Here is a 14,385-nt window from a genome sequence, read left to right on the forward strand (position 1 = left end):
GTCTAAGATACAGTGGCACCATTGTTTGGGGGCTGAGGTGAGGCTGACATCATGGTGATGAGTACATAGCAAAGGAGGCTGCTTACCTCACAGCAGCAGGAAACAGAGAGATGAATGCTGGTGTCCAGCTGGCTTACTCCCCCTACACATACACTTTTTTTTTTTTTTTTTTTTTTTGAGACAGGGTCTCCCTGTAGCCCCAGCTATCCTGGAACTCACTATGTAGACCAGGCTGGGCTTGAACTCACAGAGACCCATATGCCTCTGCTTCCTGAGTGCTGGGATTAAAGGTGTGTGCCACCACACCCGGCCTTTTCCCTCTTTTTATTCAGTCAGGAGTCCCAGTCCAGGGGATGGTCCTACCCTCGATCAGTGAGGGTCTTTCCTTCTCAGTTAAACCTCTCAGGAATTGCTCTCACCGACACAGAGGTATGTCTCCTAGGAGATTCCTAATCCAGCCAGCTGACATCACAGGCATCTTGTGAGTAAAGAGGGATTTTAAACACTAGTATGAAGGTAACCTGTAGAACACTTCTAAGAAGTGAGATAATGATCCTTATTTGTCAAAACTGGGCTCTTCCCAAGAGGACTAACAGCTGCAGCTGACTTTCTGATTTTTTCCCTCCCTAATCAGCACCTCTGAGGTGAAGGCTACAGAATAAACAAAATGACAAAAGGAGTAAGAAGCCTTTATTGTTCCCACTGCTGTGGGACAAACCATCCCCCAAATGAAAGACTTGCCATATCAGTCATTTGGTTCCTCGTTCTCAGTTCTGTAACCTGCCCGAGTGTGATGGAGACGGTGCCTTGTTTCCCTATGGTATCAGCCAAGGGAGCTTGAATGACCAGGGTCCGGCTGGACCAGTCAGTTGGGTCCTGGGTCTGAGCCTCAGACATCACTGTGGGCTGGGTTCTCCAAGATGATTTCGGACTTTGTCTTTTGTTTGTGGTAATTTGATTTATACAACAGCTGCCTTCCACCCATACAAAAGAGGAAACTGTCAGGGCTTCTAGAATGGGCAGAGCATACTTCCAGCACATTCTAATGGGCAAAGCAGATCATGATACAAACCCAAAAGAGTTCTTAGTGCCCAATAAATCATGAACACTCTCAGTAAATGTTATAATTTTTACTCTGTAAGTTTTCATTTTGAGGATTTTTTTACAATATTTCTTCTTTTGAAGTTCTTTAGCACAGTGATTTTCTAAGATCATGAGAAAGATACCATGCAAGCTAGCTTCTTGGTATCTTGGACAACTTTGAGTAAGTCTTGGCAAGAAAAGATATAAAGAGCAAATACCCAACTATTAATAGCAAATATATTTTTTTTTAAATGCTTAAGGTAGTAATTAGTCTCCAAAGCCTCAGAAGTTAAATTTGAGAAATGCAAGTTACTTGACAGCAATGAACCGAGAAATAAGCATTGAAAGTTCATATGTTTTAAATATTTTAAAGAAAGTCTCAAGCTAAGGAGATGGCTCAGTACAACAACCTAAGTTTAGGCCCCAGAACCCATATTTAAAAATAAAAAAAGCTGGCACACTGAAGTGTGCTTAAAAATCACAGCACTAGAAAGAGGAGACAAGCAGATCCCTGGGGCTCACTAGCCATTCAGTCTCACCTAATCAGCAAGCCCAAGGCCAATTGAAAGACCCTGTCTTCATGGAGAAGTGGATGACAACTGAGGAACAAGATCTGAGGTCATCCTCTGACCTCCACAATCACCTGCACACATGTGCACCTGCATACACACATATAAATTATTTTAAGAAGGAAGTATGTACCTCTCAATAAATTTGTGTGAGAGGAAATGAGAAATGCGAAAGCAATTTAGAATTTTGCTTTGGGTACAGGGATACAATTCCCTGGTGTCATTTCTGCCTTTAGATGCTCTCCTGGCATCCTCTTTCCTGTTACAATTGCAAGAGTCAGGTAGACGAGGCATCCAAAGAGACAACAAATGGAATAGGATGTCCTGGGCAGGGTATTCATGATCCCAGGCAAGGAGCATTCTTCTGCATCTCTGGACTTATAGAATTTTATTGGCATAGAAGAACAGCAAGACCTCTGGATGATAGTGGCTCTGAAAAAAATTAACAAAGGTACATATGAAGGAGATTAACTACCTGCATGTAACCAATGACCTGAACTAGTGCTACCAATTCATTCTGTGTATCATTTTCAAGGCATTTTGCCATTTACACTGCATTATGGGTCAATTGCAGTTGAAATATTAGCCTGTATTAGATTAAGGGGTAGAGGATAACCCTCTGCCACACTGGCCACTTTTGGTATTAGCATCTGAAGGTCAGGGACCTGAGGAGAATTCTCTCCTGCTTCATCTCACTCACCAGATGCCGGGAAAGTCTGGGGTTTCTTTGATCTTCTTCACTCTGGAAGCTGTACTCTTTCCTTGGCTTCAGATACGGAACACAGGCTTGAACCGTTGTTTTGCAAGCCTAAGAAAAATAATACTGCCATCTAATTGCCTAAACCATTAGAGAATGCTAGACTCCCAGGCAGGGAAGTCCTGATCCTACAGGACTGAACCCAATCCATGATGGTCAGTGGTCAGGGCCACTGAAGATTTGAATCTATCTTTCAGGTCATTTGTGAACTTGAATTTTAAAGGACATACCCTTGTAAAATGGCCAGGACTATAACCTGGGGCATGAAGGAGGCATAGTTCCACAGTGTACACAGCCCCTCTACAGTTGTACTGGATTCTCCTTCTCTCTCTCCCGCCCTCTCTCCTCCCTTCCTCCATTTCTCCCTCCCTCCTGCTGTCCTCCCCAGTGGTTTGGAGACATTGACCCAGTCCTACCCCTGTGAACCTGAGCCAGCCTATCTAGCACTGACAGGTAGAGGGCTGGCCGGGTCACAGGGGAAAGAGGGAGATTGCATACCAGAAGCTTCTTAGCCAGGGATCACTTGAATACACTACAGGCCATCCCTAACTGCACTGGCAGGAACTCAAGGGTCTAGTATCTCAACTGCAGAGCAGAGCTGCCACCACCCTCTGTAGGAACAGCAGAGATTTTATGCAGTGGTCTCACCTTGGCAACCTGGGGGTTTCTGTCCTGTAAATGGGTCAGGAGGGAATCTTGTGTCTGCTTAACCTGATGGGTGAAAAATTTCTTCCATTTCTGCCCAGCAAAGGTAGCCAATTGCCCAAACAAAACGAAGGCTGAGTATCTCACACTGTCATTCTCCTGTGGGTTTCCATCAACAAAAAAGCAGAGCCAAGTCACCACCAAAAGACATCAGAGCACATCGCAGCTATCATTCTGGGGTGCACATTACAGAGTGGCCATCAGATCCAGGGGCCTGGTCTCTATATACATAAACAACAAACACCATCCCACTGGAGTTAGATACTTTGGCTTCTTTCTGTCTATCTGGGAGATGTTTCCGTGTCAATATCTGAAGATACTGTGCTTTAACATTTTATTCTCTCTCTACCTTCTCTCCCCCCTTCCCTCTCTCTCCCTCCTTCCTTTCTTCCCTATCTCCCTCCCAGCATTTAGCCAGGTCTTCTCTCCCTACCATCTGAGTGTCTCCCACCTATAACAGAAATAAAGATGATCCTGTTTTTTCCACAGCACCCTCTCCGCTCTCCCAGCTTTTGCCTCATCGGTTGCCTCTTCCCTGACAGCCTGTCATACCCCTCTTCTCTCCCACATAAGCAGTTTGCTCTGTGTTTCTCTTTTCTCAGGTAAAGAGACCAAAGCTCAGGGAATGTCAGGGACTTGACTAGTGTCACACCATGAGGTAGACAGCCAGTATTGAAGCCCAGTCTCCTGACCCTTAATGCACAGATTCTTATATTAACACTTCATGATTCTGTCCAGCTCTAGGAAAACCAGAGAAAAGAGAGCTGGGGTGGGCCATTTCAAAGGGAAAGAAGCATCTAGAACTAGGGTCACAAACACTCAACAAGACTGAGGGACAACTGATCATTCTGTGAATGTTCAAAAAATGTTTAGCACTGGATGTGGTTGTGCATGCCTTTAGTCCTAGCACTGGGGAGGCAGAGTCAAGGAGGATCTCTTTAAGAACAAGGCCAGCCTGGTCTATCTATATAGTAAGTTCCAGGCCAGCTACAGGGAGACCCTATCTCAAAAAAACTAAAAGAAAAAAAAATGTTTAGCATAAATGATACACTCGGAAATTGCCTCAGGGGGCATTTTGTTGACTGTTTTATCAATGAGTGTGTGTGTGTGTGTGTGTGTGTGTGTGTGTGTGTGTGTGTGTGTGTGTGTGTGTGTGTGTGTGTGTGTGTGTGTGTGTGTGTGTGTGTGTGTGTGTGTGTGTGTGTGTGTGTGTGTGTGTGTGTGTGTGTGTGTGTGTGTGTGTGTGTGTGTGTGTGTTTAGTTCAACACAACTAACACTGAAAAGTTGCCTCCATCCAAAACCCTCCTCAAATGCTAAGATATATGGGAATGCATAAGATGGTCCCTGTCCCCCAGGAGTCTGACAATCATCTAATCTAATAAGGGCACATGTCCTAACAAACGTGGCATGAGGCAAGCAGCAAAGAACAGTCACTCTAATATATATTCTGCCATCAGACAGTGCTGGGGGGTGTTTCCTTGCTCTTCTGCTCAAAAAGGGACAAGCAAACCAGGTTTAAAACATATTTGAATAATAAACTGAAGTTCAGACAACAATAGAGAGGGATTTAGGGACATATCCCCAAGACAAAGTGCTGACAATCCAGGGTGGTGATGTGAACATCTTGCTCTCCCCTCCTCAGACAGGATGGGTTTGCATTCAAGAGCAAACATCCAGCCAGCCAGAGTGGCTCGTACCTGCAATCTCAGCGCTCAGGAGCAGGATTGCCCTGAGTTTTCAAGGTCAGCCTGGACTACAATAAAAACAGTAAAAATCTGTCTCTGTGGAGGAGGGAAGAACACTGACAAGCGTGCCAGTAGCTCCACATAAGCTCTGAGTTCCATGCTCATAGCTCGAGTCTTTCCTCCCCTCTTATGGAGCTTGATGTGTGGCTCCAAAAGGACAGGTGCAAGTCATTCTGAGAATAAATAAAAGTCTGTGTTGGTGTCTGACAGGTCTTCTCTTTCAGAGAGACAGAGAATAACAGTGGCAGGCTGACTTGTTAGCTTGAGGTATCACAGACTCCACTCCACCTCAGACTGAATGCTGTACCAGTACATTGCCCTGTTTTATCCTGTGGTTAACAGAACATGTGTTGCAGTCAGAGTAACTGTTTTCAGGCTACTCACTGTCTCTGTGAACCGTGGTCCCAACCTTTCTGTGCCTCAGTTTCCTCATTTATAATGAAGATAATTACAGTGCCCTCCTCACAGGGTAATTGTAAGGATCACATGAAATTCCGTGGCAGTTGCCTATCATTGTGAATGGCACACAAGAAGGGAGGCTAACTGTTGTCATTGTTAGAGGTAGGAGTGTTGAGCACAAACTGCCATCATCATCATCATCATCATCATTGTGTACAAATATTCACTTCTCTATTGAAATAAAAACTCCTCAATGCATAGTGGTGGAATACTGCACATCTTTTATGTCCTCTATAAGCCCTGTCCCTAACCTCCCATAAACCCCCTCAGCAAGATTCATTTATAAATTAGGAATGATACAAACCTTGTTTCTGAGCAACACACTACTCAAGGCTCTCATTTCTGATACCACTTTGATTTTAACGGCCCAGAATTTTATGTGTCTTCTCACTTACATCATCCAATAAAGTCCGGGTCTGAAGGGTGATGTCTATGAAGAAGGAGCCCAGACCTACGCCCTGGATCTTGCCCAGCATGATGGTCAGAGTCTTCACACTCTCGTGGATGACTTCAGAGCTAACAGGGTCGTACAATCCATGCACCAACAGATCTAGAATAACCTTCTTGTACTTTCTCACCTGCTACCAAGGTTAGAAAAGCATGAGCAGCGCAGGACTCACTTCCCAAGAGCTGAAAAGCAGCTCCACCTACAATCTGCCAGCAGCCTGGGACTGGGACTGACCGACATTTCATTTCTTTTTTTTTTTAACTAAATATTTTTCAGTTAATGTACAAAATACAGGGTCTCATTATGATTTTTTTCTTACACATATATATCATTGTACTTTGGTCATTTTCACTCCCCCCACTACCCTCCCCAAATTTCCTTCCCCCACTCCTCTCCCAGCCCCCTTCCTCCTCACAAATAGTTCCTTTCTGCTTTCATGTCACTCATTCATATACACATACATATCATGTACATACATATATGTGTGTATGTATACATATACACACACACGTACTTTCTTCTGGATCTGCCACCAAGTCTTATCAAAATACAAACGCTTCTTATAATCAAGACCAAGAGCCCATCTCAGTCTCAGAAGGAGAATGACAGAGCAAGCTGGAGTATGGCCTCTGAGCAGACGAGTTAGGAAGGCACTTCAAGAGAAGAACATGGACCAGGGTGATCCAAGGACCTGGAAAGTACTTGGTGGCTTATAATAGGGAAGGCATGAAATGATACCAATGTTGACAGATGCTAAGGAAGAGGTGTGAAAGGTGGCTTTCATGAAACAAACATAATTTATGAGAAAATCATTTGAATTCTCAAGAACGGTGATATCAGCCTGGGTCAGTCCTGCCTGAAATTCTGTTTCCAGTGGCTGGCAGAGCTTAGGCATTCTAGTCCCACGCGGACCTTGAGCAAGTCACACCCTGTACAATCTTATCTTCTCCCATGTGAAAGGAACCAGTAGCTTGCTTTTAGCCTGATGGAATATGACAAAGGCTTCCAGATGCCTCTGCTAGTGTACAGTAACTTATATTACATAAGTTACTGTACATTACATAAGACTCCATTAGATCAGAAAGAAGTAAGAGACGCTACAAATTAGAGTCTGAGAAGAGCGAACCTCAACTGAGGAATTTCCTCCATTGGATTGGCCTGTGGCAATGTCTGCGAGGCATTTTCTTAATTGATGATTGACGCAGGAGGGCCCAGCCCACTGTGGGTGGTGCCATGCCTAGGCAAGTGGGCCTAGGCTGTATAAGAAAAGTAGCTGAACAAGCCAGTGGGAACATACTAGTAAGCAGTGTTCTTCCATGGTCTCTGCTCTTGCCTCCGGGTTCCTGCCTTGAGTGCCTGTCTTCCCTCAAAGATGGACCTTGCCTTGGAAGAGTAAGATGAAATAAACCCTTTCTTTCCCAAACTGGTTATGGTCAGTATTTTATCACAGCAACAGAGAAGCAAATTATAACAGACACCCTCCTGCAGACCTTGAAGAATCAAGTTATCATATTTATAAGATAGCTCCTATGGCTGGGGAGAGGCCCCTAGCAGACAGCCAGCAAGAAAACAGAAAACTCAGTCCTACAATTAGAGGAGTTCAATTCTGCCAAAAGCCACCCTTAGAAGAAGGCTCTGAGCTTCAGGACAGCACAGAGTCTGGCCAACAGCAGGTTACAGTCTTGCAAGTCTCTGAGCAGCAGATCCAACTACACTGTACCCAACCCTTGACCACAGACAGCTCTGCTCTGTGCTGCTAAGCCTATGAGGCTTGTCAGTAGTCCATAGTAGTTATGCCCCAGTCATGTGGACTCCATGCCCTAAGGGCTAGAGTCTTGGGAAGATCACTGGGTTCCACTTCCTTCCCCTACCTGGTCGGGGGCTTCACAGGCCATGGTACCCAGGCCTCTCATTGCCAGATGGCGCTTTTTAGCATTAGAGTCCCAGGCTCTTTCTGCCAAGATGAAAAACACATTCTTCAAAGGCTCTTGCTTCTGCAACCTCAGTTTCCAAGAGACCTGGGTGGTGGGTCAAAGGTATATTAATTCAGAGGCTAGGGAGATGGTTCATTTGTTAAGGTGCTTGCTGTGCAAGCATGAAGACCTGAGTTCAGATCCCCAATACTCATGTAAAAATCTCGGTGTAGAGGTGCACATCTGCATTCCCAGCACTGGGGAAGCAGAGACAGGGATATCCTTGGAGTTCACTGGCTGGCTAGTCAAGCCAAGTCAATTAGTTTCAGGTTGACTGAGAGACTCTGTCTCAAAAAGTAAGGTGGAGAGCAACTCAGAAAGACACTCAGCATTGACCTCCATCCTCCACATGGACAGATATACACATGCATGCATATCCATACACACATACATATCACACACAGAGAGACACACACACGGTATATTAATGTGAGAGGGTTCAGAATCACACTCTAGACTCAAAACCAAACCCATCCCCTTTCTCTGAAGAAAATCCTATTGTTGCCTGCTCAAATTTGTCTTTCTTTAATAAGATGTGTGTGTGTGTGTGTGTGTGTGTGTGTGTGTGTGTGTGTGTGTGTGTTGCTAGGGATCATACCAGAGCTTTACACATGTTAAGTGCTCACTCTACCACTAAGTTTCATTCCAAACCTCTAAAGATGCTTTATTTTGTTGGACAATACATTAATTTGATCTGTAGGTGGTTGATGGAGAAAGAGAAAAGGGAAAAAATAATACAGGGCTGCTGTGGAGGTGAGTTTGGGAAGTTCTAGAGAGAGGTGCTGCATAGCAGTGATCAGTGTGACAGAGGCTGAGGGGAAAGGTTGGGGGCTTCCCAGGGGTTGATGTGAACTGAAATCCCTTTCACAGTGTAAGATACACTGCTATACCTCCTATATTAAAGAGTCCCTTGACCCTCTTCCTCCTCCAACTCCTCCCAATTTCTCTGCTCCACTTTGGAACTAAATAGCATGAATGACATATCTTTATGGTGCCTGTTTTCTTTGATTCCTCTCTTCCTACTCTCTTGGGACCTCTGCAGTGAGGCTGATGTTCCTCTATCTCCATCCCACAGTAGCAGTTCCAAGAAACCCTTCTTAAACATCATCTTCCTCAACCTCTCAATAGTACATGACTCCATTGGCCACATATTGACAAACATCAATCATATGTCTATGAACATTTCAGGACACTTGATGTTTATCCCAACTCCTGAATGCACACATCTAAGCAATTAAGATGAGGATGAAAAAGCAAAAATAACACAATTTTGGAAACACTGCTTTTATGAAAAAATTTGTGCTCTGAAGAATAGACTCTAACTGCCAGGGTAGGCAAGAGGTGGGATGCCTCCCTAGTGAGCAGATAGGCTCCAGTGCCAAGAAGGTGCTGGTGTTCTTCAGACATACAAGTAGAGTTAGACCACAGATGATGAAAGGTTCAGACAAGAGGTCTGGAACGATAACCACTTGATGGGTAAAGCACTTGTCATGCAAGCATGAAGAGCTAAGTTTGAATCCCTGGAACACATGTAAAGTCAGGTATGGTAGCATGTGTCTGTAATACTAGTTCCCCTATGGCAAGATGGGAGGCAGGGACAGGAGAATCACCAGAAACTCATGAGCCAGCTAGCCCATGGTGAACAACAAAAAGAGAGACCCTGTCACAAAAAAAGATGGAAGGTAAGGACTGACATCAGAGGTTGCCCAACCTCCACATGTGCATCATGGCATGCACACACCTGCATTCACACACAAATGTATACACACACACACACACACACACACACACACACACAGAGGCACGTGCTCAAGCCCTCCCCCCCACACACATACACATCCAGACAAGATCAAAGACAGAATCAGTTCCCCATCCTTAGTGTGTACAGACACTGAGTCCAGATCTAGCTGTTTTCTTAGCACAGTGGATGAAATATGCAACTTCCCAGCCTCATTGCTGTTTCTGAATATTTGTTGATATTCTTTAAAATAATTTTTTTGAGTTAGCAGCAAGTTAAAACCTTCTCAACTCATCTCATCTTCCCATAAACATTCTAGTCCTAGGAAAAGAACTGGCATTACATTTCTTCCAGAAGGTACCTGAGTAGAGCGGTTCTAACGAACTACAGACCAGGTAGGCACACATCTTACACTAGCTGGGAAAGGACACTTGTGTCAGACCTTAGAAAAGAAAGATTTCATTTGCATCCTTTTCTTCTTGGGCTGGGAAGCAGGGATGGGAAAGGGCTGGCCCAGGATTGTCTGTGTTTGCTCCATGGAACTAAAAAGAAAAAAAAGGACAAAATCACCATTTGAGCCATATTCATGTGAAATGTCAGTGTCAACAAGCCTTGCTGCGCTAAGTGTGCTCTGCTGGGGAAGAACTAAAGACAGCAGGAGCCTTTCAACTAGGTGAGGACTTAGGAGTCACAGAACAGGTTCAGAGAGGAGCAGCAGCTGGGGGATTCAAGGGGGTCTGCCCTTGGATCCCCATTCCTCCATTATGCAGGCTTCTTGTATCATAACCACTCAAGAAATAAAATTGACTTTGAGCCAGGTTCTTGGCCCCCCACCAACAGAATCCTCAAGAGTTAAAGGGATAACCTCAAAATCTGTGATTCTTTTGATTTATTTATTTTCATTTTATGTATATGAGTGTTGTATAGAAGGGCACCACATGTGTACAATGCCATTAGAGACCAAAAGAAGTCATGGGATCCCCTGGAACTAGAGTTATAAATGGTTATTAGCTGCCATGTGGGTGCTGGGAAGCCAACCCAGTTCCTCTACAAGAGCAGCCAGTGTTCTTAACTGCTGACCCATCTCTCCAGCCCCAAATTCTGTGTTCCTTAAAGCTCCCCAAGAATGTCAAAGGGCACTTTTTTCAGTGGAGAACAGGGCTTCATGTAGCCCATGGTGACTGTGCTGGATAGCTTTGGTGTCAACTTGACACACCTGGGTTGAGGGAACCTCAATTGGAGAATTGCCTCTATTGGATTGGCCTGTGGCCATGTCTGAGGGGCATCTTCTTGATGAGTGATGTGGGAGGTAGGCCCCAGCCCAGCCCACTGTGGGCGGTGCCCCCCCTGGGCAGGTGGGCCTGTGTTGCATAAGAAATCAGGCTGAGCAGGGGCCAGAGAGCAAGCCAGTAAGCAGCATTCTTCCATGGCCTGTGCTCCAGCTCCTGCCTCCAGGTTCCTGCCCTGAGTTCCTACCTTGGGCTCCCAGATGAACTGTGACCTGGGATATGTAAGGTAAATAAACCTTTTCCTCCCCAAGTTGGTAGTGGTCAGAGTATTTTGTCACAGCAGTGAAGAAACAAACCAGAACAGTGACTTTGAACTAGCTGTGAACCTAGAATAACCTTAAACTTCGGAACCTCCTGCCTCCACCTCCTGAGTACTGAGATTATAGGTGTGGCCTTCATACATAGTTCATTGGGGTAGAATCCAGGGCTTTATGCATGCTAGGCAAGTGCTCTACCAACTGAAATGCATCCCCAGCCAGTCTGGGGAATCCCCATTCCCCACCTTTTGTAGTGGGGAACTTTGGTACCTTCTCCCTATGGATAAGACGTTCCTGCTCTCAGTGATTCTATAATCCTGCAGACACTAGAAGGTCTGTGTAAAGGACAGTCACCATAGCATGTAGTCCTATAATCATTGTAACAGAAATGTATGTATTAAGAGCTTACATGTATTAAGCTCTATACCTATCAGATGACTACTGTGAAGTCACTGAAGAGAATACTGGGCAATGCTATGTGAGCTAAAACCAGTTCCAATGTAGACTGTTGAATGAAAAATACAATCAATGTGAATAGTGTGTTATCTTATGTTTTTAAAGACATATGTAACCCAGTATGGCCTGATTCTCCTGCCTCTACCTTCTGAGTGCTGGCATTATAGGTTTGTGCCACCACGGCTGGCTTGTTGTCACTTGTATAAAGTAAAAATGAGGGAAGGACATGGATATGTTCATATATGTTTATGTATGATGCATCTTCATAGAGCAGGGAAGGCTATCCAGAAAACTTAACACTGCCTCTGGTGGAAATCTAAAGACAGGAGAGGAGGGAGATGCTGTTTTCAATCCTTTTGTATATAGTAACCTTATAACTTTACCACACACATATTATTTAACATATAAATTGTAAATAAATGTAGCTCAATGGTGATTCCCAATCATGCTCTGATTTGGGGGCCTCTAGTAGGCATCAGAGCTTCTCAAACTTCACTGTACACTGGGATCATCTGATGAGCTTGTTCAAATGCAGGTTCTAATGCAATGAGTCTGGCCTAGGAGCCCGGGATTCTACTTTTCATCCAAGCTCCCAGGGGTACTGTGTCAGTCAGCTTTCTATCACTGTGACAAAATACCTGAGAACATCAAGATAAAGAAGGAAAGGCTTATTCGGGCTCACAGTTTCAGAGGTGTCAGTCCAGGTAGGCTGGTTCCACTACTTTTGTTCTGAGGCAAGGCAATGGGAATATATGGCAGAGTAGACTGCCCACTTCACAGTAGCCAGGAAACCAAGAGAATGAGAGGAAGAATGAGGATGGAGTCATGGGAATGAGACATAGTCTCCAAGGGCACATCTCCAGCAATCTATTCCCTTCAACTAGATACAACCTCCTGAGTTTCTGTCACCTCTTAGTTGATGAATGCATCAATGCTTTCATCCATTGATGAGGTCAGAGCCCTCCTGATGGTATCACTTCCTCAAAGTACATCCCGCCTCTGAACATCGCTGCTTTTGGAAACCAGGCTTTCAACACACATGAGCTTTCAGAACACTTCATCTAAACCACATATACCCTAATACTATGGTCAAGGGCCCACAAGTTTAGTGGTGAGGGTATAAAATTAAAGGCCACAGACATTGAGAAGGACTTTGGGCTATAACTGTTGGCTGCAGCTTCCTGTGGCACACTGGCAAACTGATGGCAGCAGCCTCCTACAGCACACTAGTGAGCTAGGAGGTAGAAACATGTAACATGCTGGATTATAATAGGATTCCACATGGCTAGTAATAATTATTCAGATAATACAGGAGTGGCAGAAGATAAGGCAACAGGGCAGAAAGGCCACTGGGAAGGACTTTGACTTCAGTTTCTGCTGTGTTTTACAGCTATGAATATACTGCTGATTTCTTTAAATTGAGGTGAAACTCATCTAACATAAAAGTAACCATTTTAACAACCCCCAGAAAAAACCCTGTACCCTTTAAACAATCCTTCCCCTACTCCCCACCCCAAGCCCCTCGATCTTCTTTCCATCTTTGCAGATTTACCCACTCATTTTCCAAAATATGGAATCATACAACATTATGGCCACTTGCTTCTGGCTTCTTTCAAGGTCTATGCATATTGTAATATATATGAATGCTTCATTTATTTCTTATGGCTGAATGATAGTCCATCATATGGATTTATTACTATGTTTATCCATTCATTTGTTGGTGGACATGTGAGTTGTTTTTGACTGCTGTAAACAGTGATGCCAGGAATATTTGTGCACAAGCATTTGTTTATATGCTTTCACTGATTTAAGGCATATACACACACAGTGGGATTGCTAGATCATAAGGTAATTCTCTTTAATTCTTTGACCTTGACGTACCAAACTTTTCCAAATTTTAAATGGTGACTAGACTATCTTAAATTTCCATCCCATTTGTCATTTTCTATTATCCATCTTAGTAGGTATGAAGAGTTCTGTCATGGTGATTGTGATATGCTCTTCCCTAATGATAAATGGCACTATGACTCTGTGTGCTTCTTAGGGGTTTGAGTGTCTTATCTGAAGAAATTTCTATTCAGATTTTTTGCTCATTTTTGTTGTTAGGGGTTAGGTTGTTGTCTATTTTGTTTTGTTGGGACAAAGTCTCACTAGTAGCCCTAGCTAACCTAGAACTCACTAGGGTAGACCATGCTGGCCTTGAACTCAAAGAGATCCACCTGCCTCTGCTTCCTGCATGCTGGAATTAAATACATGTGCCACACACCTGGCTTTTGCCCATTTTTAATTGTCTTTTTTTTTTTAACTTTAAGAGTTCTTTATATATTCTGGATACTAGACTCTTATCAGGTATGTGATTGTCACATATTTCTTCTAATATGTGGGCTGTCACCAATCCTGATGGAGCACACTTTAATCTCAGCACTTGGAAGGCAGAGGCAGGCAGATCCTGGTTTACATAGCGAATTCCAGGCCAGCTGGGCTACAGGGAGACCCCGCCTCAAAAATAAAAAGCAAAAATATTTTTAAAAAAAAGCAAAAATATTTTAATATATGGACTGTTTTTCCACTTTCTTGATAGCGTCCTTCAGTGCACAAATTTTTCACCTTTGGTGAAGTTCATTTTGGCAGTGTTATTGTTACTCGTGTTTTTAATTTTAGATCCAAGAACATATTGCCAAATCCAAGGTCGTGAATATTTACTATTATGCTTTAAGTGCTTTATAGTTTTCACTCTTAAATTTAGGGCATTGGATTTTTTTTTTTTTAAGACAGGGTCTCACTATTAGCCTTGGTTGACCTGGAACTCACTCCCACCTGACAAACCCAGCCTGCTTAAGCAGTTGTGCACTGGACCATTTGAATCCCTTGATCTGGAAGTAGGAATTTGGTTTCCCAGTCATTC

General features: G+C 43.9%; 1 protein-coding gene across 4 annotated transcripts in view; it reads right to left on the reverse strand.

Annotated features, from left to right (window-relative positions):
- Window positions 1–273: 273 nt before the first annotated feature.
- Mro (maestro) overlaps window positions 274–14,385 on the reverse strand; it is a 20,127-nt gene continuing 6,015 nt past the window's right edge. For 3 of the 4 annotated variants that reach the window (XM_008851715.3, XM_008851716.3, XM_008851717.3), the window contains exons 3-8: window positions 9,921–10,020; window positions 7,639–7,785; window positions 5,715–5,900; window positions 3,058–3,213; window positions 2,353–2,460; window positions 274–2,084 (exon numbers count right to left, since the gene is read on the reverse strand). In XM_008851715.3, coding sequence (XP_008849937.1) covers window positions 2,031–2,084; window positions 2,353–2,460; window positions 3,058–3,213; window positions 5,715–5,900; window positions 7,639–7,785; window positions 9,921–10,016 — 747 coding nt within the window. In that variant the 5' untranslated portion in view covers window positions 10,017–10,020 and the 3' untranslated portion in view covers window positions 274–2,030. The remainder of the gene's footprint in view (window positions 2,085–2,352; window positions 2,461–3,057; window positions 3,214–5,714; window positions 5,901–7,638; window positions 7,786–9,920; window positions 10,021–14,385) is intronic. The other variant, XM_017802839.2, reaches the window with a different exon arrangement.

This window comes from Nannospalax galili, unplaced genomic scaffold (assembly GCF_000622305.1).
Source record: "Nannospalax galili isolate Female #2095 unplaced genomic scaffold, S.galili_v1.0 scaffold3326, whole genome shotgun sequence".
In the NCBI taxonomy this organism is placed as follows: Eukaryota; Metazoa; Chordata; class Mammalia; order Rodentia; family Spalacidae; genus Nannospalax; species Nannospalax galili.